Source organism: Lontra canadensis, unplaced genomic scaffold (genome assembly GCF_010015895.1).
Source record: "Lontra canadensis isolate GAN:19392208 unplaced genomic scaffold, GSC_riverotter_1.0 scaffold3, whole genome shotgun sequence".
Lineage (NCBI taxonomy): Eukaryota > Metazoa > Chordata > Mammalia > Carnivora > Mustelidae > Lontra > Lontra canadensis.
In genome coordinates, this window is record NW_022630997.1 from 15,880,835 (window position 1) to 15,906,566 (window position 25,732).

The 25,732-nt window shown below is 51.9% G+C and overlaps 1 protein-coding gene across 2 annotated transcripts in view; it reads right to left on the reverse strand.

The window, feature by feature from the left end:
- The window catches only part of SUFU (SUFU negative regulator of hedgehog signaling), a 113,384-nt gene that overhangs the window by 12,554 nt on the left and 75,098 nt on the right, over positions 1-25,732 (reverse strand). The window contains exons 4-10 of one of the 2 annotated variants that reach the window (XM_032881304.1): positions 24,275-24,417; positions 23,290-23,375; positions 22,951-23,023; positions 19,393-19,546; positions 17,427-17,538; positions 3,698-3,832; positions 1,957-2,095 (exon numbers count right to left, since the gene is read on the reverse strand). In XM_032881304.1, coding sequence (XP_032737195.1) covers positions 1,957-2,095; positions 3,698-3,832; positions 17,427-17,538; positions 19,393-19,546; positions 22,951-23,023; positions 23,290-23,375; positions 24,275-24,417 — 842 coding nt within the window. Of the gene's footprint in view, positions 1-1,956; positions 2,096-3,697; positions 3,833-17,426; positions 17,539-19,392; positions 19,550-22,950; positions 23,024-23,289; positions 23,376-24,274; positions 24,418-25,732 lie in introns of both variants that reach the window. The other variant, XM_032881294.1, reaches the window with a different exon arrangement.

A 25,732-nucleotide genomic window follows, 5' to 3' on the forward strand; every position in this document is an offset into this window, starting at 1 on the left:
TCTGGTTCCCTGGGCAACAGCGCATGGGAGGGGCCCTGCCCAGGGCTTCAGGAGCCCGAGGGGCTGCCCAAGGGTGACAGGAGTGGGCCTGGGAGCACTACGCCAGTGGCCTGGGATAAGGGGCTCTGGGACTGGGGTTGGATTCAGAACTCTGGGGGCATGGAGGGACAACATGACATCTGCTGAGTCTTCTGGGGGCCAGGGCTCCTGGGCTTCTGAGAATGGAGATGGTGACCACCCCTGCCTCAGGGCAGGAAGGAATTCCAAGGATGGCAAGACTCCAAGGACAGGCTCAGAGGTGAAGATATAAGATGTAATGGGGGAGGGGAGAATTTCTTCTTGATTTTGGGGAGACCCTGGTCCCTACTTTCCCAGGAACATGGGCCGGAATCTTCAGTACACATTTCTGTGTATCTGAGGACATGCTATCTGAAGACACTTCTGAGACCTATGAGCACAGTCACCTACTAGGAATGATGACCTGGGAACTCTCGACTCTCAGGGGATGCTGGGTTCTCCCGATGGGTCCCCACTTCCCCATTCCTTACCAGCTCTCCCCGGGGAAGAGGCAGCCCTCCTCCTCTCCGCAGAAGCAGCCTGGCCTTCCTGGGACACGGCTGGGGCGGGTGGGGAGGCCTTTTCCACTTGCACGGGGCTAGTTTCGAATGTTATGCTTCAGAGCTTTTGCTACAGTAACTACCAAGCCCACATGGACAGAAATCTAATGTTACCAAGTGGGACTTTTAAAATGTATTTATAACTTTATGGTTCAAAGTAATTTTGTTATGAAACAATGTAATAACAGTGGAAAAAGGCAAGATAATTTATGGAACACGATATTGCTAAAGCACTAGCTTTCTACCTCGCTTAGTCTGAGGAGTGTGGTTGGTGTCCTTTGTTTGCTGTTTGTTTTAATTAAGGGTTAGTATTTTGGGGGGGGAGGGGGAAGAGGCCTGAAGGAGGAGAAATTCAGCTGCAAGCTCTCTCACTCTCTCTCTCTCTCTCTCTCACACACACACACACACATTACCAGTAAGTACGTTTCATAGACCCCCACACACACACTGGGCTAAACCCACAAAACCAGCAGAATTCCCTTCCCCTCTACTACAACCTCCCCTCCACCACACCAAAAACAAGCACAGCCAACTTCTGGATTAGGGTCAGATCCCCTCTCTTGATAACTCCTGAGAGAGAGAGAGAAGGTAGAGTGCTTTCCTCTCATACCCCCAACAAACAAAGAAGAAAGGATGTCATTCCCCTAATATGTCTGGGAGCATGCTGGACCAGCCAAGTCCCTGTTAGAGCCCGGGGACAGCGTGGGGGCTGGGGAGGAGGCCCATGGCTCTCAGGCCCCAGCACCCTGCCTGGCATCAGCTCTGGAGCTGTGCTCCAGCCAGAAGAGCCAAGGAAGGACAAAGTGTTCTGGACAAGCCAGCAGGTTTCTGTGCCGAAAAGCTGGGTTTCCATTAGGAGGAACAGGAGAGCCATTAGATGCAGGGAGTGGGGAGGCTCTGTCTGCTGAGGCCTGCCCATCCCAGCCCCAGTCCAGGCCCACACACCCCATTTTCTAGGAATTCTGGTGGGATTTCCACAGAGCCACTTGAGACTGGCTTCCATCCTTCCTCCTATCCCATTTCACCGTCGGGTGTCCTGGCCTTTGGTTCACCCAGGGTGCAGAAAGTCTCACATCTTTCAAATCTGGATTTCCCTGGCAAACCAATGGCCAGGGCCTAGAGAGTTATCCCTGGTGTCTCAGGTGATGGGGTGGGGATTGGCCAGGAAGTGCTCCTAGAGCCGATGGGACAGGCAGCAGCAGCCACACTCCACACGGCTTCCCACTACCAGCCCCTCTGGAAGGGAGCCACTGAGAGCTGCCAAGGGAGGAGAGGGAGGAGGCGGGTGCGGGAAGAGCCCACGGAAAGAAGGTAGGGAGAAGAAAATGAGCCTTCTCACTTGTAACCAGGGTCCATGGGCTGCGTAAGGGTGCTCCTCAGTGGCAAAGGCGCCTTCCACTCCCGTGGAAACGAATGTGATGGCCATGTCACCTGTGATACTTTTATATGTAAAGTGCCGTCCGTGCAGGAGCCTGCCCCTGGGGGTGGGAACACAGAGACTGTGAGCACCAGGCCTGGCAAAGGGACAGGGTGCCTGGCAAATGCCCTCCTGCCTGCCCACCTGCCCACCAACAGGGGCCTGTAACCGGACACGCTCACTTCAGCACCTTCCCAGAGAAGCCTCTCCCCAGTTCACTACCGCCCCTGCTCCGAAGCGCTCAAGGCCAGCAGAGACATCAGATCAGCATTCAGGGGGCCTGAGGGAGGAGTGGAGGACACCTCCTGTGTCCCGGTGAGGAAACTGAGGCCAGAGAGGGCAGTTAGCAATGGGCACAAGGTCATGCTCACAACTAAAAGTGGGGTCATGTCCCCTCTGTTTTGAGGGCAGCGGTGAAGTAGCATCTAAACAAATTCGCCAAGCCCCTGGGAGGATGGCATAGTGCCTTCCCAGCACAAGCCCTGTGTCCGAGCCAGTCTTTCACCTGCTCATGGGCTCTCTCACAAGGTCAAAATGGCTAGCCCTAAGGCCACAAGCCGACCTCAAGACAGACAAATAAATAATAATAATAGCAGTAGCAGTAATAATAATAGTAATAGTAATAGTAATAGTAATAGTAATAGTAATAAAGGCTGACGCCAAATGGGGACACTCTGAGGGAGCCAAAAGAAGTGACTGTTAATCCCCAGTCTGGAAATACACCTGGGGGAAGGGCAGGCAGGGACAACCAGTGAGGCAGAGATGCCAGTCAGCAAAGGAAGCCCAGCCTGCCCTTGGCTTTCCCAGGCTGCCTCAGATTAACCCTTCACCAGTCAAACAGTCCTGAGCTTGAGCCAGAGAGGGAGCTGGGGAGGAGATGGCTGGGGTCCTGGTGGGGGGGCCTTCCCTGCTTCCATTCATTCTGACCACTTGCTATCTTTGCCCTGTTCCCCAGGGTGGCTGGCCAGTGCTGGTTAGCATCCAAACTCCTTCCTCAGGCTCTGGGGACCATGGGGGGGGGACCAAACCAGGGCAACCCCCTTCTTCCTTGTCACTGTCATCTGAGTTTAGAGTTATTCTGGTCACCTCCCTGCTATAAAAGTGAGGGTGGAAATCCCAAGGGCTCTGCAAGAAGCCAGCGGAGCAGACTCGGCCCAGGGCAGTGTCCCCAAGCAGAGTGGGAATTCTGGCCACGGGGCTAGGATTCTGGCACTGCAGCCAGCAGCAGAAAAGACACAGCTGGACTTCTCAGTCCCTCCAGGAGTCTGTTATGCTGGCCATAGAGTTTGGAGAATGGAGTGTTTTGCATGGGAAAAGCAACGAGTGAAGAAAATAAGAGTCCAACCCACCAGAGCTGCTGCCCTGCCCCCCAGTGTGACTGACTCTAGCCTTGTGGGATGGCGGGGGCATCCGAGTTTGTCCGGCGGCTGAACCCTCCTAAGGGAGCGGCACCGAGGTCACCTCTCTGGACACACGAGTGTTCTTCAGCCCAGTGGGGGCTATAGGCTGGCTCGAGTCCACAGGATCCCCCCACAGGCCCAAGACAGAACTGCCCGACAGGTTCTCCGCTGGGGGCGGGGGGCAGACTCCACCCAGGTGTGGGGGAGAAGGCAAGCAGAGGCCTTTGGCTCCCTGAGGACAAGCTGTGTGCCGTGGGGCTCACCTTAGGCAGAGGGGAATGAGAGCCCCTGACTCCTGGTTGAATTTCAGATGCACACTCTCAAGCTGTCGTGTGCGGATCAGCTCGTGGGGAACGATGGCCGTGGAGCTGTCACTTTCCAGGCTGTCTTTGCGGCTCCTGCAAGGCAAGCAGACGAAGAGGTTCGGCACAAGGTCAACGCCATGGGGAGGAGCAAGATGGGAGTCTGTCAGGCTGAGCTCCTGAATAACAACAATGATGGTGATGGAGGACAGTGACAACAGCAGCCACCGTCCGCTGTGTGCTTGCCAAACGCCAGCTGCTGTGCAAAGCTCTTCTCATGGACCACTCCTCTCAACATCCCCATGAGGTGGGTACTACTGTTACATCCCTTTTATGGATAGGAATTGGGGATCAGAGAGGTTAAGTGACTTGTCCAGGTCACCCTGTGGGGAATATGGAGCTGGGATCTGGTTGCAGTTAGATCGGGGGCTAAAGCCTCATCTTTGGCCAACACACTACGTGAAAGCTTATGTCACAGTGGCTTGGTCTTCCCTACACAACAGCAGGAGCATCTTGGAGCCCTTCTCCCCCTGCCCAGGAGCCCTGGTTCCCAAGTTCCCCAAAGCTGGAGTGCTAGAGTAGCAGGAGGCACAGCTCCAAGAGCTTCCTTCTAGCTGACCCTGAAAAGGCTGTGACTTTCCGCAGGTTCCGAGCAGGCACGATCCCGCTGATGGCCAGGAGCTGCAGTGACATACACAGCCTCCATCTGACCAGGAAATGATATAATCCTCAGGGAAGGGGTGGAAACCAGACTCTCAGGAGTCAGACTAGTGGGCCCGGCTGGGCGGCAGAACCAGGCCACCATCCTGCTGGGTTTTGAGGCCCCAGGAGCCGTGTACCAGATTCCTCCCGACTATGGCCTTGGCCCCAGTGTACTATCACTGCTGCCTCATGCTCCCTCCTGTCCTGCTTCCCACCAACAGCTCATCCCACAACTGGGCCACGGGGTCCCTTTGCAATCTAAGATAGGCTCTTTCAAATTCAGCTGCCCCCATTGACAGCCTCTCAAATCAGCCTCAGCCGGAAATAAGTGTTACCCACTGATCCTATTCAAAAGGCCGGATCCTGGTTTGGGCTGTGAATCTCAGAACAATTCCCCAAATGTCCATCAAAATACTGGGCGAGAAGCTCTAGTTATTTATCATTCAAGGGGCAGGAGCCATCCAGGATGTCTAGGCCCACAGTCAGCCAGCCAATGAGGGGCAGGCCTAACCCCCTTACATGCTGGGGGGCTGAGCACTGGGGCCTGTGGCCAAGGAGACACCCCATCAGGCAGAGAACCTTCCTGGAGGGAGGGTGTGAGGTCAGCAGGCAAAAGGATGGCAGGTGGCATCAGACAGCCCAGGGCCCTGCCAAGGCAGTGGTTTATAAAAGCCCCCGAGCTAATGGGGACCACTCCCACAGCTGTGCGGATCTGCCCACAGATATAATGGCTCTTTCACAAAGTAGTCTCTTCCTCTGGTTTGCCAAAGTGAATTCTGAAACTGCCCTCTGCCCTGGCTTCTCCTTTGACAAACCCTTTCACAAGACCTGTGAAGGAGACCAATGCTATGGCCCAGACGGTCATGGAAGTTCAAGACTGCAAGGAAACTCTGAGGTGGTTTAGTCTACTTCTTCCTTTTGCAAAAGAGAGACCGTAACGAGGCCAAGGCCACAGAGGCGGTTTGTGGCAGGCCAGCGTGGGAGCCCTGGGACCTCGGACTAGACCTCTTTCCCTCACATGCCGGCTGCTATGTCTCCCTTCTGAGGAGTACAGTGCCCACCATCATCTCTCCATGGCGGCCCTCAGGGCCCAGGCAAGAGCAGAACTCAGAAGAGTTCTGAGCAGAGCAGAACTCAGAACTCTTCTGAGTTCTGCTCTGCTCCAGAGCAAGGAGCCCACACACTCCCTGGCTGAGTCCTTACAGTGAGCAGCCCGCGCATGGTCTATGATCAATCCTTCTCTCACAGATGAGAAAATGGAGGCTCTGAGAGGTGAGGTGACAAGACTGAGCTCACAGTGAGTTTATGGGGAAGAGCCAGGGTGTGATTCTCACAGTTGCCTCCCCGTGCCATCTCTGACCACCGGCCCTGCACACAGACCTACCACCATGTGCCCGAAAGAGGCCGAAGCCTGGCTGCCGGGCGGGGCCTCGGAGCCCGTGGGGCCGACGGGAGGATCAGGATCGCTGCTTCTCTGGCACAAGCAAAAATGCTGATGAATAGCAACTGGGGTGGGGGCGGGGGGCTGGGAGAGAAGAATCAACAGCACACAGGGCTAGAGACATCTCACGCTGGAGGGAAAAATAAATTGTTGAAAGTCAGCTAAAGTCACCTTGGTAACTGCTACAACACACTCACCCAGAACGAGGACATCAAACCCAACTGCAAACAGCTTTAAAGAAATGGAAAAGAACTTAATCATCTGAAGAATTAATGTGACAAGTGCCCACATTTACACCTCCCACCAACCTTCAATCATTTGAAAACGTACTTTAATCTTTTAAGAGAAAAAAAAAATTGCAAAATGCTAGATCTGCAATCCTGGAGCTTGGGTATTTCCGGCATGCTGCTTCAATGGAAACGCAGCCGTTACACACACACACACACACACACACACACACACACACACAAGCAGGAGCCCAGCTTTCTGCTGATTTGTTTTTTCTGGACATCGATGCAGAAGCATGAATTATTTGTGTGGGCTGGGCGAGGTATTAAATCTGCAGCCGACACAGGTTTGCAATGTTTTGCATGGTTGTCAGCTTAATCTTAGTCATAAAAAAATAAGTACTGTGCTCGCCAGCATGGCCTAATTTTTCAGTTGGGCTGTTTTCTCTCTGAGTTCCCAGTGGAGGAGAAGGCAGAGCTTCAGGGGGCTGGAAGGGAGAAGGGCTCCCAGGGAAGCATACCCTACACCCCCTGGGGACTGCGAGGGATATGGGCCCAGGGGAGGGAGGATGAGTCACCGCTCCAGGTGGCAGAATGGCTAACACATAGGTTCTGGGTTCGACTCCTCACAGGAGCTCAGGCAAATGACTTACCCACTCTCTAAGCATCAGTATCCTCTTGATGGGGATAGATAATACCCTTTCATTATAAGGATTAAACAAGATGACCCACAGGAAGCATTTAACGGTGCCTGGGGATGTAGTAGGTGTTCAAAATACATCTGGAATGCATTAACAGGATGTTAGGTGACCGTCTCTGGAAATCTGTCTGCTCTTCCTACAAGAATGTTGATAGCTTAGGGGAGCCTTAGTGGGCTCAGTGGGTTAAAGCCTCTGCCTTCGGCTCAGGTCATGGTCCCAGGGTCCTGGGATCGAGCCCCGCATCGGGCTCTCTGCTCAGCAGGGAGCCTGCTTCCTCCTCTCTCTCTGCCTGCCTCTCTGCCTACTTGTGACCTCTGTCAAATAAATAAATAAAATAAAATAAAATAAAAGAATGCTGATAGCTTAATAGGGAATTATCTGCCTTTACCAACTGCCTCTGGCCAAGTCAGTCCCCACTGCTGAGCGAAGGTCTTTGCCCTGAGCTTGGGAGACAGGACTTCTGAGATGGGGCTTGAAGGGCTCCTGACTCCCTGAACAGATCCTACGGGCCCTGGTGAACCCCTGGGCCTCTGGGAAGGCACCACTACAGGCCAACAAAAACCCGTGAGGCTTTTGTTCTGCTGAGGGAGGTGCTGCAGGACCGTCTTCCCTCTTCAGAGCACAGTGGTCTTCCTGCAATTCTCATCTCCCTAACCTCAGGCTGCCCAGAAGTGGTTTAATCCCTCCTCCCGTGACAGCCTTTCAAATCCCCGAGGCTGCTCTCACAGACCACCATCAGTTTCTCGTTTCCAGTATTTGTGGCCCCAAATTTCAACTATATTCTTGAGACACGGTTCTGAAATCTTCTAGCCATCCAAGTCACGTGCACTTGCATTTACCCTAGCTTGTCAAAGCCAGAGTGTCATGTCCAGAAGTCAATGTCGCGTGTGGAAATAAATCCAGCCTGTGGTCTAACCAGTGCAGCAGATCAAAGAGGGACTATGAGCTTTCTTATTTGGGAAACTTTATTTCTATTAAAACTGTCATCAAATTGTCTATTCTTTGAAACCCTGTCATACTACCAGCTCTTACGGCACACCCTCTGCCAACTGCAGCTCCCTTAGGCTCTCTCCCGCGGCCTGTGCTTGGACCTCTTCTCCCCATCTTGTGTGTACTGGGGATTAGCTGGTGCTAAGAGGCCAACTCTGCATTTTCTGGCTACTGTTTCTGGCGCTCCAGGTATTTCTGAAAACTGACTCTGGCATCCTTCATACTGGCGTTCCCCCCTGACTTCACATTCCTGACAGAAGTGCTAAGCTCACCATCAATGTCCTCATCCCAGGCTTTGATTAAACTGTGAACAGGGTAGGGCCAAGCAGACAGGCTGACAGAGTGACATCATTGCCCTTTGGGTATGCTCATCCAACCAATCACAAATCAACCCAACCATCCCATCACCAAGCCCTTCGCCTTCCTGGATGCTCTGTGGACATTTCTCTGTCTTGCCAACAGTGATGTCAGAAGACATTCTGAAAATGTCTTGCTAAACCCTAAAGAAGGTCTATAGCACTTCCTTTGTCTACCACGTTGAAATAGGTAACTGTTTCTTCTTTGTTTTTTAAGGTAAAATTTTTAAAAAAGTTTTCATTTATTCATTTACATAACCTCTACACCCAACGTGGGACTCGAACTCACAGTCCGAGATTAAGCGTCCCATGCCCTTCCAACTAAGCCAGTTAGGCGACCTGGTAACTATTTCTAAAAATAGATGAGAATGGTCTGGCAGGTCTGACTCTTCATGAATCCACGCTGACTCTCAGGGCTCGCTGTTCCTCTTCAAAGAGCATTCACAGCCTGCCTATTGAATAGTCTAGTCCAGAATTTTCCCTGAGAGTTGACACTACGCGCACTAGTTTGGAGAGTGCGAGATGCTTTTTGCATTTTGAAACTTGGGAGTGCTTTCAGTCTGCCAACACCTCTCTCTTACTCCCTCGAAGATTACCGACACCGGCTTCATAAATCTCATTTGCCAATTCGCCCAGTGTTCTGGGGCACAAGACATGTGGGCCAGGAAGCCTGAAATCACGGCTTCAGTCTTCTCATGGATGCCTACGTGACTCTAACTACTCTGATAACCATTCTTTTTGAGATGGAAGCATAACAGAACTTGGGTAAATCCTGCTTTCTCTCTGCCAGATTAAAGTTACTCTGTCCAAACAATAGGGCCTACACTTTCTTCTTCTGGTTGTTTCAAACAGAAGTATAAAAAATAAAGTCCTTTTTGCTAGTCATAGCACTTTTTTGCAAAAGACTCAGTTCTTCTTGAGTTTCAGCTTTTCTTGACGCTGTTCCTTAATAATCTGTGCTGGTAATACATACTTCTCCTTCCATATTTTGTTCAAATTCTTCAAGAAATCTGAGTTATGTAAAGGATTCTCTACATACCTCTCCTGGTCCCTGGAGGTATAACACATCGTTCTAGTTTCCAGGGGACTGGTCACAATATGTTGTTAAGAGGTGCCTTTTACTGAATGCAGACTCTGGGCCCAGCTTCTTGGCTAAACCCTTTCAGTACTTTGCTTCCTTTCTTTCATTTTCATGGCGACTCTATCAAGAGGTATTACTTTCCCCATTTTACAGATGAAGAAACTGAAACTCAGAGACTTAAATAACTAGCCCAAGGTTACACAGTGAACGAATAAAGGACTGAGACGAAATCCCCAGGTCTTCTTGAGGCCAACTAAAACAACCACAATGTTTCTCCTTAAGAACCTCCCAACCCTCTAAATGGGCTTTCCTTCTGGGGTTTCAAGGCCATGAAGACACATTGATTTTTTTTTTTCCCTGAATTCTTAAAAACAAAACAAAACAAAACAGCGGCTTCCTAGAAGTCAAGGCAGGACTTCCCAAAGGGTATTTGATGGAATTTTAATTTAAGGGAAGCTTCTAGAAAGGCAGATGGGGCAAGGGCTGGATGTAACACACTTGTGTCTCAGATGAAAGACTAAAATGTTGACATTTTGAGGACTGAGGAGGACAGGAGAGGCCAAACTAGCCAGTTTCATTCTATGTGAGCCAGCATCTTCCGATCTTAGCCACAGAACCACCTTTTCCCTTAACACCCAATGAAACCCCCTTAAAGCCTGCGGGGACCCTCCATCTGGGGATGACAGGGCACAGGGTTTTCCTTCCTGATCTCACTCTGCCCAAGGTGCTTTCTTCCAGTGCCCTGCCACTTCCACTCCACGTCCAGTCTGCCTCCATGGCTGGATAAGTACCCCTTGTTGGCCCCTTTACGCCCAAACAGAAGCTCTCAGGAGGCCTGTCAGGTGGTTACAGCTGCTAATCCTCAGCTCCTCGCCTGGTGCCAGCGCAGGGGAAGCCTCTCTGCACGACCCGGGCGGCCTCGGTGCTGATTCTGTGATTTCCAGTCCCAGCGGGGTATTCTCTCCTCTCACTGGGTGGGCCGAGCTGTAACCGCTCCTACGACATCACTTCTTGGGCTTTTATTTACAATTCTTTTTAAAAGTTTAAAGAGTCACAGGGTCTTCTGACCCTGCTCTTCAGAGACAACCACTCTCATCTCTGTTAGTGGACTCTTCTGGTATTTTCTCCAGACCGACTGACTTCCTTCCTTCCTTCCTAAGATTTTGTCAGAGAGCGAGCGAGCACAAGCAGGGGGAGCGGCAGGCAGAGGGAGAAGCAGGCTCCCCATTGAGCAGGGGGCCCAATGTGGGGCTCAATCCTGGGACCTTGGGATCACGACCTGAGCTGAAGGCAGACACTTAACCCACTGAGCCACCCAGGCGCCCCTCCAGACTTCTAACATGCTTCACTTCGACTACCCTATTTCCCCCTCTCTGGCTTCACCTACTGACTTCCTACAAAGGAATATGAGGTCTTAACTCTCGTCCGTCCCCCCCTCCCACCCTCCTCTTCCCAGGAGAACGGCATCCCCAGTTTGGATCAGCGTCAAGTGTCTACACTATTATATGAAACCAGTGCTATCTACAACTGAGGCATGTACTATACTATCATGTATACTTTCAGAAAATTATACTCTTCTGGCGCAGTTTTCTATTTTCCTTGGATTTAATAACAGTCTTGGTTTTCTACATGTTTATCCCTAATTCAATCCTAAACTAACCTAAATCTGGTCTACAGATTTCCCCAAGACACTCAAATACATCAGGGATTTATCAATTTTATCTTTTTCCAAGCCCTCCCTTCAGAGACCCATCTGAACTGGCTGCCTTCTGTTCTTGCTGCTTGCCATCACCTGGTGATTCCCCTGACCCCTTTCCCATGCTGGACCCCATTTCCTGTCCCCTGCGTATCTTCCTCACTCATTCTGGTGGAGTATATCCTCCAACAGATTTTACCGTATTTGGGGACATGCTTTTCTTAGCCAAACAGTGCCCACGGACCTGCCACCCTCATGGGTTTCAAGGCAAACTGAAACACCAGCTCTCCTCTGTACAGTGGTGTGCAAACTTCCAGGGCCCACTTTCCAGTTATCTTTTCCTACGGATTGGCACGAAGCCCCTCCACATGTATCCACTTTCACAGGCAGTCGCCAGTGGTGAAGGCTGGATCAAACAGTCCAAGGTTCGAATCCTGACCCTGACACTTATTCCCAGCTTACTGACCCGAGGTAAGTCATATCATCTGTCTAAGCCTTTGTGTTCTAATTTGTAAAATGGGGACAACAGCAGCTCACACCACAGGGCCCAGCACGTTGCAATCCTCAATAAAAATGGTCTGCTCAGCCGTGAGACCCTGTCTGGCCCAGGAGTCTTCCTGAAGTGGGAACAGTGAGGGGTAGATTATGGGATGGCTTAGATGCACACCTCGGTAATTCAGGAATCGATCTGAATCTTTCCCTTTATTTCTTCTTTACCACCTGTCTATGTAACACATTCTATATTTACACTTCCCACTGCATAAGGTGACTTTTTACATATCCTAAAACACTCTCCTTCCAGTGTCAAGATAGATTACTGATTTCCTAGCACTGTATGGTTTACAGTACACAGCCCTGTCCGCTCTGCCCACATTTTACAGACTGACAGAAGTGGGTGCATGTTTCCTCACCGCCTGGGTCTCTTTAGGATGAAAAGCCTTCATTTTTCCATCTTAGCCCAAGGGTATTTATTGGTCATGTTCTGTCAATGGCAGCAGGCGTGGAAAGAAAAGGAGCTGGACTTTTAGCCACAGTCCCAGTCCTGTGACAGGGGTGACTTCTGCACTGACCACACGACTTGGGGCCTCCTCCTTGGGGATGCCCGGGAGCAGGAACCAGGGCACCAGGGTTGGCAACCGCTCAACAGCGACCTGGGTTTGACCTGCTGAGCCAGCCCAACCTCTGGCTTCTGCCTCTTGGCTGGGAGATTATTCCTTTTGCTTTCAGATTGCTGACAAAAGCTCTGAATTTTGCAGAGAAAGAACCACTTGAAGGTCCCTCTTCGGGGCAGGATTGGGATGGGGTAGAGGTGTGGGATGGGGGGTAAAGCCCCAGGTCCACAACTACTCCTAAACACAAGGTCGTTACCTGGTAAACACCCACAAGTGAAGAATAAATACGGTAATTTTGTTGAAAGTGCCCTGAAGACGGGCTGTGAGGATGGACAGTGGGGCAGCACGTGGCCAAGGACAAGAGAAGGAGTGAAACTGGCGTGATGATTAGAGGGCGCCTTCGTCAACCAGAGGAGTTAACTCGGGGCACCAGGGACCTCCGGCCCCAGCCCACCAGGACCTCTGACTTGGGTGGGAGATGAGGAGGCCAGCTTTCCTGAGTGAGCCCACTCTCCCCAGAGCACTTGGCTTTCTGTTTTCTGAGACACTGAGTCATTTCCTCTCTCCAGCTCTCACCTTTGAGCCTTCCTTTTCCCTTCCCTGGAGAAGTGACTCACTGCTCAAGTGTTAGGTGACACTGAGGATCAAAGATGGGCAATAAAAACGCTTCTGACTGTGCGACTCTGAAGAAGGGGGCTGCCCTGTGGACTGAGGATTCAACACGCTGGCCATGAACTCCAAGGCTATGGTGTAAACAGTGGCCTCAGCTCCATCTCTCCGGAGAAGTGGAGCAGAGAAAGAAGTTCAAGCAGAAATGTACCTGTGCCCGGTTTGCTGTGGCACACCTCATTCTGCCCCCTCCGTTATGTTCTCTGTGAGAAAGGCACCCAAAGGCAGGCGCACAGCGGGACACGTGTGAATCCTGGAGGCCTGGGCCCTTCCTCCTATTAGCACTGCGGGACCCGGCTGGGGCCCTGAGAGCAGGACTGTCTCCTTCTGGATCTTCTTTTCATGAAAACAATGTACTTCCCCAGTGTGGGAGTGGTGAGGGAAGCTGGTGTGACAGATGCAGGCTCTGGGCTGGCCATGGCCCTGATACGCTAGAAACTTGGAGCAGGGTCACCCTTGACTGACCTGTGTGCGAGCCGTGAGTGCCAGCGGCCCAGCTGTCTTCCCAGATGAAAACTCACCTCCTTTCACTCAGTTCACTGGGTGCAAACTAGATATTTTCTTCCTCTAATTAAGAAGGGCCTCATAGGGTGAGTGAAAGAAAACACAGGTTTCTCTAAAGGATGACTCCCTGGCCAGGTTATAAGCTATTCAAGATGGGAGCAGAGGCAGCAAAGTCACCCCATCCAAAAGGCAAACAGATGGGAGCAGAGACACTCCTAAAAGTGGAGAGAAATATATGTGCAAGCATGTGTGTGTGTTGGGGGGTTATGCAGTGGAGAAAGTCACAACCAGGGAATTCATACTACAAAGCCTTAATTCTTCAGGAAATTAAGGCAAAAAGGCAAAAAACAAAACAAACAAACAAAAAAAACCGCCTTAAAAGCTGTTGGCATGATTCCCATGAAGACTGAGAAACTTGGCTCAGAAATGATGGTTAGTTTGCTTTTTAAAGGTGCCTCAACTACAAAGCACTTTTCTCACAGTCGGGGACCTTACCCTGCCAACACGCCTGCGCACATGCACGCACAAGCGCTGCCCCTCTCTGGGAGGCTGTGCGGCCCAGAGACCTTCGTAAAGGTCCTCCAGCCTCAGGCAGGGAGACCCTGGCAGAGTGAGAAGGAGGGCCTGGATCACTGACTCAGGTCCCCTGCATCGGAGCAGAAGCTGATGGAAATGCAAAGCTTCCTACCCAATACACCTGACCACAGGCATCCCCCGAGTCCCAAAGCCAAAGTCTGTAGAACAGTCCAGTTGACCTCAGACAGAGAAGATGTCCGGGGCCTTTCCCTTCTCAGGTCTCTACCGATGTTGGCAGGCACAGTCTCAAGCCAGGCTGTCCTCAGTGACAGAAAGGAGTGGCTTCCCATGCTTCCCAAACTCACCCGGGCAGGCAGTGGGAAGGGAGGCGCCAGCAAATGGAAGGAGGCTTTTCTCAACGGATCATCTTGGGAAAAGCCAGATACAAATTTCATGGCTGGAATGCAAGGGTTGTGAAACCCTGAAAGAAGCCCCAAAAAGGGCCAAGGACTCTCCTTCTGGGAAGGCAGTGGGAGGAGGGCTAGCGAGGGCAAGTGGGAGAGGAGCAGGTTACCCAGAGGGGCCTGCCTTTCTGGGAAGCAGGAAGTAAGGCCTCAAGAAAGAAAGAAAGAAATCCCCTAGCCCTGACGTGGGGACAGAGATAGGGTTGGTTTTGTTTCTGAACATGAAGAAAACAAGGCTTTGTGTCAGAAAGGAATTCTGGTATAAATGAGCCAATTATAATACAGCTCGTTATCTCTGGGATTTGGAAGCACCAATGCTGACCCCATGTCTTCCCCAGAGTTAAGTCCGCATCGTAAGCTTCTACCATGGGGCTAAGCCTTGTTTTCAGTGTCACATGAAAGGTTCCTATTCCTACGCCAAATGGAGGGATGAGGTCCACCAATGACATCACCACCACTTCAGAGACATAGCCTTGTGTGTCCCTCATGGGGTCCCTGGGAATGGGGTAAGGAAGGTCACACTAGGGAAGACTGGCCTCTCTATACCTCAGTCTCCTCATCTGTAAAAGGGGACGGTAAGATTATCTACTTCCCAGAGTGACTGTGAGAATGAATGAAGGTCATGCGGTGTAAAGCACTTGGAATGTTACTTGGCACATGGTCGTCACCATGTAAGTGTTAGCTGCTAGCGGGCTATGAAAACAGCAAGTGCTTGACCCCTGCCCCTGCCCCCCGCAAGTAGGCCAGAGCCCAGCTGCTAATGCCCCAGCACCATCGGCCCTCCCGCACCGCAGCTTCCTCAGACCATTCCCAGAGCCATGTGGAACCAGTGCACCCCAGCTGAGAAAGCCTGACTGAAGGAAGCTCAGACGTGCACACAGGAAGGCCCACGCTGGCTGCTCCCCCACGGGGAGAGGAACAACCACTGGTGCCAGCACATTTGGGGTTGGCTTTCTCAGGCGCAGTCCATGTGGTTTATCTGAAATGGGGTCAGGTCCCAGAGTGGGCAGCACAGATATTACAATCGTGCTTGCTGATCTAAACGCAGTCTGTCATCATCGATCATAAGATAACCTCGAGCTAGAGCCGTGAGACACTTTGTGGGGTGTGCCAGAAAAGGATCTTGGCAAAGCAAGAGGAACCACTTCTCAACCAATGGCTAACAAATTGATAACTAGCTCTGAGAACCTCAGAGAGACATTCTGATTCCCTCCGGACTGCAGATTCAGCACTGTGGGTACCTGACCGGTCACTGGAGCTGCAGGAAGGGGAGGGGACCCCACAGGGCTGGCACTCCTCATCTATTTGTAGCTCAGTCGCCTAGGCCAAAGGTGGAGGCTGTAGCTCTTACCTGGTGTCTACAGATAGCCCTTGGACCAGACCCAGCGCCCCTCTCACCGTCAGGGCTGGGCTGAGTCTGGGCTGTATATATGCATCCAGAAGCCTGAGCCCTGTGTCCCCTTCCCCTTCAAGTGCAGCAGCTGAACGCCTGGATGGCGAGTGAGATCTCAAGCCTGGTCCACATACACAGGAGCGGCCAGTGGGGTGTGTCTCTGCAGGAGCCCCTGCCCTTCTGCCTGGAAATCTGGACCTCCCAGAGGTGATAGGGCCACCTGAACTGAGACCGTCTACAGGTCATAGGCGATAGACTGGAGCCTTTAAGCCTTCAAGTACCTCCCAGTCTCCCCACCAGTGCCAACAGGGCCTAGAGGGTGAAGCCAAGCTCAGGGCATGGGAAGGAGCATGGCCCCAGGACAGAGTCCAGAGTCCCAGGTGGAGAGCGTCCAGATGCCCCACGCCTCAGCCTGGCCATCTGCTGCTGCCAGAGGAAGATCATGGTGCATCACGCCAGCTACTTCAAAGCAGATGGCTGGAGAAACCCACTGGCTGGAGTTGAAAGCTGCTCAGACATGTCAGTGGAGGCTTCTCCGGACTCTTGCCAAGAAGCTCAACTTGCATGACTTCTGGGCGCCAGACTCCAGGTGAGCCATCTTGGGCATCCAGAGTAACTCTCCCTCCCCCACAGTCTGCTCCCAGGTTGTAGCCTTGACTTTAGCTAGCCAGGCCTCCCCTGTTCCAGCACTGTCAGCTCCTTCTCCTGCTTGAAAATTCTAGGGCAACTTTAAGGGCCGTCTCCATCTCATGTTCTTCCTCCTCCAAGAAGCCCTCCCTAAACTATTCCAGGTCATCCTGACTTGTCTTTTCTGTAGACTGTTAGATCACGACCACTTCTGGGGGTTGTTGATGAGCAGCTGAAGCTAGAATTCAAAGACGTGGCTATTTCCAACGAAATGCATCTACAGCTCCACTCACACCAATTTCAGTTCCTGCACCTCCAAAGGAAGAGCCTGTATCCTGGATGGCCCCCTGGGCCCTGAGCTTGCCACACAGCAAGCATGTAATAAAGACTTCTCAGAAGAAGGACAGATCACCCTGCTCTTGCAGGAGTGCTGTGCTTCCTTTTGAGCCCAGGGCACAGCAACTTCCTCCCTGGCAGGCAAGGTTTCTGCTCTGGGCTGCCGGCTCCCAGGCATCCCCTGCCAGCAGCTATTCCCTACAGCTTGCCTGATTCAAAGGGCAGAAGGGGGGCCCAGCTCCAGCCCTGCCTACCATTCATCCCCTATCAGAGGAAGAGAGGTCAGCAGGAAGAGGACCTGACCGCTGGAGGTAGCCACAGTCTGTCCCAAAGGGCTACAGGGGCCCCTAGATGGGCAGCAGAGGCCTGCAAAGGACTTCCCTTCCCTTCTCTGGGCCCCATGGAAGGAAGGCAGGAAAAAGGGCCTCAGCAGCAGGTATCCACTATGGGACTGGCCAGACAGGGAGGCCCCTGGGGCCGCAGCTATCAGCCGGAGACCAGGCTCCAGGAAGGAAGGAAGGGCAACTCTGGCCGAGGCCGAGATAAGGAGGGGAGTCGTGCTCAGCACAATGGGCTCCCTCAAGGCTGGGATTCTGCCCCAACTTGGCCTCCTATCTGCTCACACAGCGCGTGTAAATATTTACTGATGTTTATATTCCTGGGCTGCTAGGTCCCCTCTGAGGCCCTTTCCTATGACCCACAGGTCTGTGTGCCCCAGAGACCCTGGGTCCATCCAGCAAGGGCTATTGGCATTGTTCTCTTTCATGCAAGCTCCAGGAACAGACACTTCAGGACAAAACTGCCTCCCTTGTACCAGCCCGGGAACGCTGCTCTCAGGAAGCTCTACGAATCCCCTCTGTGGACCAGGAACTTACGGGGCCCGGTCGTGGGTGAAGCCATTCTGCCGTTGAGGGTTGATTGGCGGAAGGACAGGTTTGCTGTTGATCTCAAGTCCTCTCCTCAGGGTCTCCCGGATCTGCTCCGTGTCTGCAACAACACCACTAAGTTGCCTGGTGGCCCTTTGGGCTCCTAACATCCCTCAACCCTGTGCTTGGAACCGGGCTCTGCAGTCATGCTAGGAAAAGGTCCTAGGAAACCCGTGAACCCACTCTAGACGTCAGCCTTGAGAGCTGAGTGAGAGCACTGTGAGGACACAGGCCAGATGAGGCAACCGTGCTCTCAAGGAATTTCTGGTTTGAAGAGCGCCACTCTTGCAGAAGACAAGGGAGTGGCCTCTGGACTTCAGAAGGGCACCTTCCAACATAGGGCTCTTCACTGTCCTTCCCCTTCCTTTTACATAGGCCCCAGACTGACCCTTAACATAGCTCCAGACAGTGACTAACAAGGTCTTTGCCACTGCCCAAGCCCACCTGGGGATTCTGCCCACTGCGATGGATGCCACTAAGGCTGTAAGTGCTCTGCCATGAATGAACTCTTACGCATTTTTTGGACTCTGGGTGGTCAGATGATACCCTGCCACCCTTCTCCTTGGGTGGGCCAGTGGGCCAGTGATGACCTCAGTTGAGGTCATCCCATTTTGGTCCCAGGGAACCCTGCTTGTCCATGGGTCTGCCAAGGGCCAAGAGGGTGAGAGAGGAATCCCTAGGTGGGACTTTTGCAAGGTGCTTTGTTGAACTTTGGGGTGAAGGTCACTACTCTGGTCCGTTATAGAGATTTTTGGTCCAAGATTTACCTATACAAAGAGCAAACACATCCAAAAAAGCAGATTAATGCTGGTTGCTCAAAGGATGGGCTTAGAGTGGACTACAGAGGCGATAATAACTTTTTAATAACTTTTCTAACTGTCTGACTTGTTATAGTGATACGGGTTACTTCTTTAATTTTTTGAAAAAATTAGCCAATAATGGCTGAAATTTTGGATAAGACTATGAGTCCTTCCTTAAATTATCTTTCTCGTCAAAAGCAACTGAATGATTTTAATGACTGTATGCTTTCTCTCGGAACCTCCCATGGGCTAATTATTAGCACACTATCAGAACAAGCAGGAAGGCAAAAGGGGGTTGATATTTGCACTAGGAGCTTAAGTTGTCCTTTAGGCAAAGAGTATAGCTCCCATAAGTGCTATCACATGTGCAGGCATTTTGTTCAGGACTGTAGGTAGGTGGGAGGAACTAGACAAAGAAAGTAGAAAAACAAGCTATCAACATACATATAGGTAAATGGCTGCTTTCCTTTTAGAGTTGGGTAGGGATGCCCTTCGCTAAGAATCATAGCTGTTTCTACAACCAAGACCACCTTGGTGAGCTTCTGGCAGGAGAGCCACATCCTTCTTCCCCAAGTCCCATGCAGAAGGCAGTGGGTATAGGGTACCCCGCACATGGCCCCTCACACTGCATCTGTAGGACAGGGAGGCAGGGAAGTTTGTGTGCTGGTCCCACACTCAGGCCTCTCTCAGCTAAGGCCTGGGAGGGCCTGAGGCCAGTGATTCTCGGGTCTGGCATGGCTTTCAGGCTAGAGCTGGGCCCTGTTTCAATTCTGTGGGTGGCTGATGCTTGTTCTTTCAGAATTGGGTGGACTATGGCCTTTTCCTGTAACTGTTCTATGGCTTCCACTCACCTCCATGACCTCAGATTGCAAGGGGACAAATCTAAAATACAATGCTCACTGCTGGCGGTGCATCTGAAATACAGACAGGAAACACAAGAGAAATGGGCCAATAGAGCTCCCTTCGTGCCACGCTGCTGGAAGACCTCTGCTGCTGTTTCAGTCCTGCCAGGAAAGGAACTACTGAATGAGCTGCCGATGCTATAGCCCCATCACAGAGAGCCTGAAAACCGGGCCTGGGGACAGGGGAAGGGAGGGCTGGGTGGTCGCAGCTACCCTTGCCAGAGAGTCGCCGTGGCTGCGTGCCGATACAGATGCTCCGGCTGTCCTCGTCGTCCTCAGGGGGCCGGCTCAGGTCATCCCAGGCACACTTGGCGCTGACACCGCTCAGGTTAGAGCCATCCGTCTCGATGCCTTTGTCAACTCTTTCCTGCTTGGAAAGAACCAAAGAGCCAGAGTTCCTTCAGCGAACCAGTGTCCCAAGGTCACCACCACCTTTCCGGTATTCACCGAGTTCTTGTAGGTGCTGAGCGTGGAACAGGTGCTGGAAGAGCAGGATGTCTGATCTTATTCTGCCCTGGTTGCTAACCCATGATGGTCTCTGCCAGCCACTGACTCCTCTGGGGGTACCAGGGATCAGGGGAAGCCAGGAAGCATGAAAATCCCAAGGAAAGCTTGTCTTCTACCTGGACCTTCCAGTAAAACCACCTGTATACCTGTTTCAGGGCCCTAACTCTGGCCACCCCATGCTGGCCCATGGAGCTGATGTGGCACTACGGCCCTGAGGAAAGGCACAGTCCTTCCTCTACCCCCTGTCATTCAGGAAGAACCCCCCAGTTACTACCACAGAAGACAGGGTGGAAGCCAGCCACAGGCAGGAGGCCAGGAATGGGCCCAACTCCTCAGACCACACACCTGCAGTTCCCTCTTCTAACAGCAGAGGGTGTGGTCACCCAGAAAAGCACGGCCAGAGAGCAGCAGCAGGGCAGGACTTCCCCTAGCTGCATCACTAACTTGTTTGGCAAAGGACTCTGGATGGAGTTTCTTTTCCATTTCTTAGACTGAGATGGGGGCCTGGAGGGCAGTGGCCATCTGCAGACCCCATCAGAGGCCCTGCCTTTGTGTAGGCCTTGGCACTGTGGAGTCCCAACACGCTCCAAATGGCCTCAAGGAAGAGCTGTACCCAAACATCCTTGGGATTTCTGGTAAAACATAGTTCTGTGATGCTGGGCGTTGGATTAAAGGTCATCTGGAAGGCTCTAGCAATGCTGCTTATAAACAGCCATGTGAGCCAAATAAAGCTCGTGAGTTGAAAGCACCTCAGTGAGAATCTGTAGCTCCCTCTCCGCCTGACCCTCTCGCCGGGGCCTCCACAGGCACTACACGGGCCTGCGGCTCGGCCAGGAAGCCTATCTGTGGAAACAAGAGGGAAGGTCCTTATTTCTTGGGACCAGTCAGCAGATGGCCCTGCCCTGATTCCTCCTTTCCGAGAGTCATACTTTCCTCCTTTCCAGAGCTATAATCAGCCTGGGCAAAGATGGGATCCTTTTTTTTTTTTTTTTTTAAGATTTTATTTTTAAATAATCTCTATACCCAATGTGGGGATCTAACTTAAAACTCTAAGATCAAGAGTCCCATGCTCTACTGACTGAGCCAGCCAAGCGCCCCAAAGCTGGGGATCCTGAGCAGAGACAGGGAGAGGCTGACTGGACAGGAGCAGCTCTGTGCTCCAGGCAGGAGTGGGCGGGCCTTGCTCTGCTCAGGGTAGAGTCTGAGCTTTACCCTTTTCACTGGCTGCCCTGAGGCCCCTCACCTAAGCAAAGAGCTGAGGATGCCCCTTGACTCAACTAGTTCAGCCCATTTATTTTGTAAGTAAAAAAGAAAGAGTTAGGCCCCAGAGATGTTAAAGGGACTTTTTAAAGCACACAGCTGGCTGGCAGCGGAGCTCAGAGCAAAGGAAGAGAAGACAGCTCTACAATGAACCGCCTGCAAGCAGGCCCCAGACAGCTACAGATGAGCACTGAAGAGTTCCCACTTGGTGCACAGGGCCACCAGGAAAAAAAAAAAAACAAAAAAAAACTGGGCTTTCTCACCGATGTCCCCTTGCTTACTTTTTTTTTTTTTAATTTTAATCTTTTTATTTTTAAGTAAACTCCAGGCCCAACATGGCACGCGAACTTATGATCCCTGAGATCAAGAGTCAAATGCCCCACCTACTGAGCCAGCCCCTTCCCCCCACCACTTGCTTTTAAAGACCACTGGGTGTTCTGGATCCTGCTGGCTGCTCTCAGCAGAGCCCAAAGACTAGGATGGAGAACTGTTCTTGGCATGCAAAGGATGGGCCGCTTACCCTACCAGTCAAATGACCAAGTTCTTTCTTAGTGTTTGGCACTTATGACCAGGGATAACCAACAGCCCACGGTGCCCCATGCTGGATCCCAGTGTAGCTGCAGAACAAGGACATGGGGAAACGTAGCCTTCATGGTTCCTGGTTTTTGCATAAGCAGAAGCTATAGGGAAACCAACTTTAACGTAGAGGTAACAGAGGATCCTGGCAGCAACTTGAAAACTTCAGTGTTAAAGACACTAGGAAAATAGAGGAGCATCATGTGTGAATGAGTAGGGCTTCTGCCCCAGAACACAACAGGTCTACAGTAAAGAACCCCCAGGCACTGCTGGCTGTATGTCTGCTTGCTACCTTTCCCTTGCCACCTCGAGTCCCTCCTGGAGGACATGGAGCTCCTGGCGGCTGCCCACAGCCTGCTGGACTTTGAGAGACATGAAAGGTTCAGAGATGGCAATGGCCTACAACTGGTCAGGGGAAGTAGAAGGAAGTGCATACATGTCAGGAACGTTCTTAGCCGTCTACTGCCCTCTTTCATGAGTGGCCCATTAGGAAGGAAGATATGCTCTAGTGGTTTTCAAAATTAACTTGTATGCAAGGCATGTTTCTTCTAAGAAGTCAAAGATGTCCCTGCACAGCTGGGCCACAGTGAGTGGGCAACTGCACGCCTGCCTGTATACAGACTTCCTTTATATATCTAGGAACGCCATCCTGCCCAGGAGGGGAGCCAGGAGTTCTGATGGCCCAAGCTGAAGCTGTATCTAAAAGGGGTGTGTGATCACTTGGCCAATCACAACCTACTACAGCTGGGGCATGGGGTCAGTATCACCCATCCTGGGTGTTAGAGGGTGCTGGCAGTAGGGAGGTGGCTCCCTGAAGGAAGGTCTATGTTTTTTGAAGGGGGAAATGGGAGGATGAATACTGGACATGCTGTATCGATGTTCTATAGTGAAAAGCTGGTGATCTTACTTTTTTTTAAAGTCAGGTTTATTGATGTATGACTTGCATACAGTTAAATTCATCCTTTTTCCCCCCACCGTTTTTCTAGTTTATTATTTTTTTTACTGGTACAAACAATTTCCAGTTTGCTTCTTTGATGTAGTTCCATTATCTCGAGAACTGCTCTTATATTTTAAAGTGTCAGAGTAAGCACGGATCCTCACTTTTTTTATGATGTCAACCAAGCTATGATTGTAGTATCATCCCAAAGAATCTCAGTATTATACATTTCCATCTCTTTGTACTATCAAAGTCAATTTAATCCCACCCCTTTTAAATCCCAAAAACCATGTGTCTGAGCCAAGCTTTCCTGGCCTGAGCTCTCTGCTCCCTACGTGCTCTGCAGAATTCAGGAGATAAGTTCCAAATCATGCCAGAGTTCTGATCATTCACAAATAAAGCTCCTCCATTTTCCCAGCATGAAAGCCAGTATTATTTGGAAGAGGCCTAGGCATAGGGTGCTAGAAAGGTTTTCCTCAGTCAAGACATACTTGCAGGTGTGGATCGATCTCAAATATGGTCTCTCCCCTCCGCATGTCAGTTATCAGCCAGGGGCCGCCAGCGCTGTGGACAAGGAAAGGGGACAGGATGGTAACTGAGGGTCTGGGGCTGATGGGCTGGGCCTTTAGACTTCCCTGTGCAGGCCCAGAACACAGGAGAGCAGTTCGAAGTCAGGGACTGTCAAGGAGTGAACCATCAGGAGTCCCTGATGTGAAAAACCAGTGCCTGAAAAACAATGTAAAGGGAAGCCCACATGTGGGGGTAAGGAGAACTCCCACCCCCAGGCCCAGGAAGCCAGGCCCCACCTCACAGGGCGGGTGTGTACTCACACGGGCACCGTCCGCAGCAGCTCCAAGATGCCCTGCCCGTTCCACTGCTGGGCTGCGTGGAGCTCCTCGGTGCAGACGCCAACAATCTGAGACCCAGGGACAAGATGCCATTGCGTGTTAACAGCCATTCCTTCCACCCATCGAGAAGGACCACCGCCTTGGCTCTTTTAGGGTCAACTCAAGTCGGGGGACCACAGGCAGGATCTAGGGTCAGGGGCTTGTCTGTCCAAAATGGGATGGTTTCCTTAGGAGGTGGAAGAGTCCACAGACAGGGCACTGAGGGCTGACCCTTGTCCTACTACAGTGGGTCAGGTGTCTGGGTGACACAATGACTAGCCCTGTACTGCAGAGGTGAACATCAGAATGGGTCCTCAGCCCCCATCTCTGGAGCCAGGGTAGGTTTAGGGAGATGTTCTGGCCTAGGTTAGGATCACAGGGAATGTAAACACAGGAGATTCTGAGGCCCTTCAAGCTTCGAACCACAACCAAAGGGCCCCAGCAGTTTGCGGAAAAGTTCTTTCTTTCCTCCTCAGAGGCGGGGCCTTTGTGTAAACCTCAAGGGAAACAAGCGAACCTTCACACAGACCCAGCCTGATCACAAACCCAGCTGCAGCAGGGTGGCCGCGCACTCTCCCCCGGGCAAGGGTAAGGCCAGCCCAAAGCTGTCTTCCTGCTGGGTGGTCCCGTGCCTGCGGCTGTCTGGGTCTTCATCAGCTCACCAAAATACCTGCTTTGTTAGCGTTAGCCGCTCAACTACAGCCACCCAAACCCGCCCCACACCCCACCGTGGCCCTTTCCCTTTCCTCCTTCCCCCGTTACAGCAGGCTAAACAAGACCATCCGAATCTCATGAGCCAGCAGAGGGAAGAGAAAATGCAAGAAGACAAGGAAATTTGTTGCTTTCATACTCCCTACCCAAGCCCTCCTGTACTACAAAGGCTTTTCCCCCAGAGAAGGCTCGAGCCCCTGTCCAGCCCCAGCCTCACCTGGAGGAACGTAACTACCCCAAAGGGTGTCTGCACAGGCTGCATCTGTGGGTCCTCGGTCAGCAGCATGTGCTGAATCCTCGACTCGCTGTTATCCAAAGGGCTGTGCCAAGACACGTGGTCCCCGCTGCAGAAGGTGTTCTCTGCGGGACAGACATGAGTGTTGGAGGCCTTGCTTCCAGCAGAGAAGCCCAGGCTGGGAAGCTCCCCCATCTTCCAGAGGAAGCATTTGCCCGTACAGGAGGAAAGATTGTGGCTATTTCCCCCAAACCAAACGTGTTCCTGCTTGCCAATTCTGCCAGCCTTCGGTAGAAAAGGACAGGCTGCTACCGCGGCTGCTCACTCGGCCTGGCACATCCAAAGACTTATTTGGGGTTGGGAACCATGATCAGGTCTGCCAGGAAAGAACAAGGTGCTTCCATGTGGGGCCATGTGGCCAGAAGTCCTCAGGGAGGCTGGGGGTCAGTGAAAGCACTTCACCTGGGAAAGCACAGCCCTGGTCCCAGTCCTTTCCTGTGCTGGTGGAAGTGTTTCTGAAAGGAACCACCTGTGGAGGGCTCTTGAGCTTGGCCACTGGTTTCCCACAGGTAGACAGATGGAGGGATTCCTGAGGAACACTGGAGGCTTCAAGTACATGGAGGTCCGGATGGTGCCCCACACACCTCTGCCCAGATGGACAGTCTGGAGGGGCGGGTGTTTCCATGAAATCACAGGACACGATGCCTGGGCTGACCAAGGGAAACATGCAAACGCAGCCAGCTCAGAGCCTCACCACTGTGCTTCACAGAGGCTTAGTACTTCAAAAACACTGCTGAGGACAGCACAGCCACAAGGAAGAAAACATCCATGGGGTATGAAGTCCCCCCTATCCCTGACTCTTCTGTTCGGTACCCTTCCAAAGGTACTCTGCATTTACCAGCCTGTGTGCATCTACAGGGTCCCTCCTCCTTGTTTTCCTAACAAAATGGCAGCACACTGCTTTACACATTTTTAATTTTTTTTTAAGATTTTTATTTATTTATTTGACAAACAGAGATCACAAGTAGGCAGAGAAACAGGTAGACAGAGAGGAGGAAGCAGGCTCCCTGCTGAGCAGAGAGCCCAATGTAGGGCTCAATCCCAGGACCCTGGGATCATGACCTGGGCCGAAGGCAAAGGCTTTAACACACTGAGCCACCCAGGTGTCCCTACATTTTAAAATTTTTTTTAAAGATTTTGTCAGAGAGAGAAAGAGAGTGTACACAAGCTGGGGTGGGGTACACAAGCTGGCTCCCCAATCCCAAATAAGTCTTTGGATGTGCCAGGCCGAGTGAGCAGCCGCAGTAGCAGCCTGTCCTTTTCTATCGAAGGCTGGCAGAACTGGCAAGCAGGAACACGTTTGGTTTGGGGTGGGGTGGGGGGTGGCAGAGGGAGAAGCAGGCTCCCCATTGAGCATGGGGCCCGATGCAGGATTTGGTC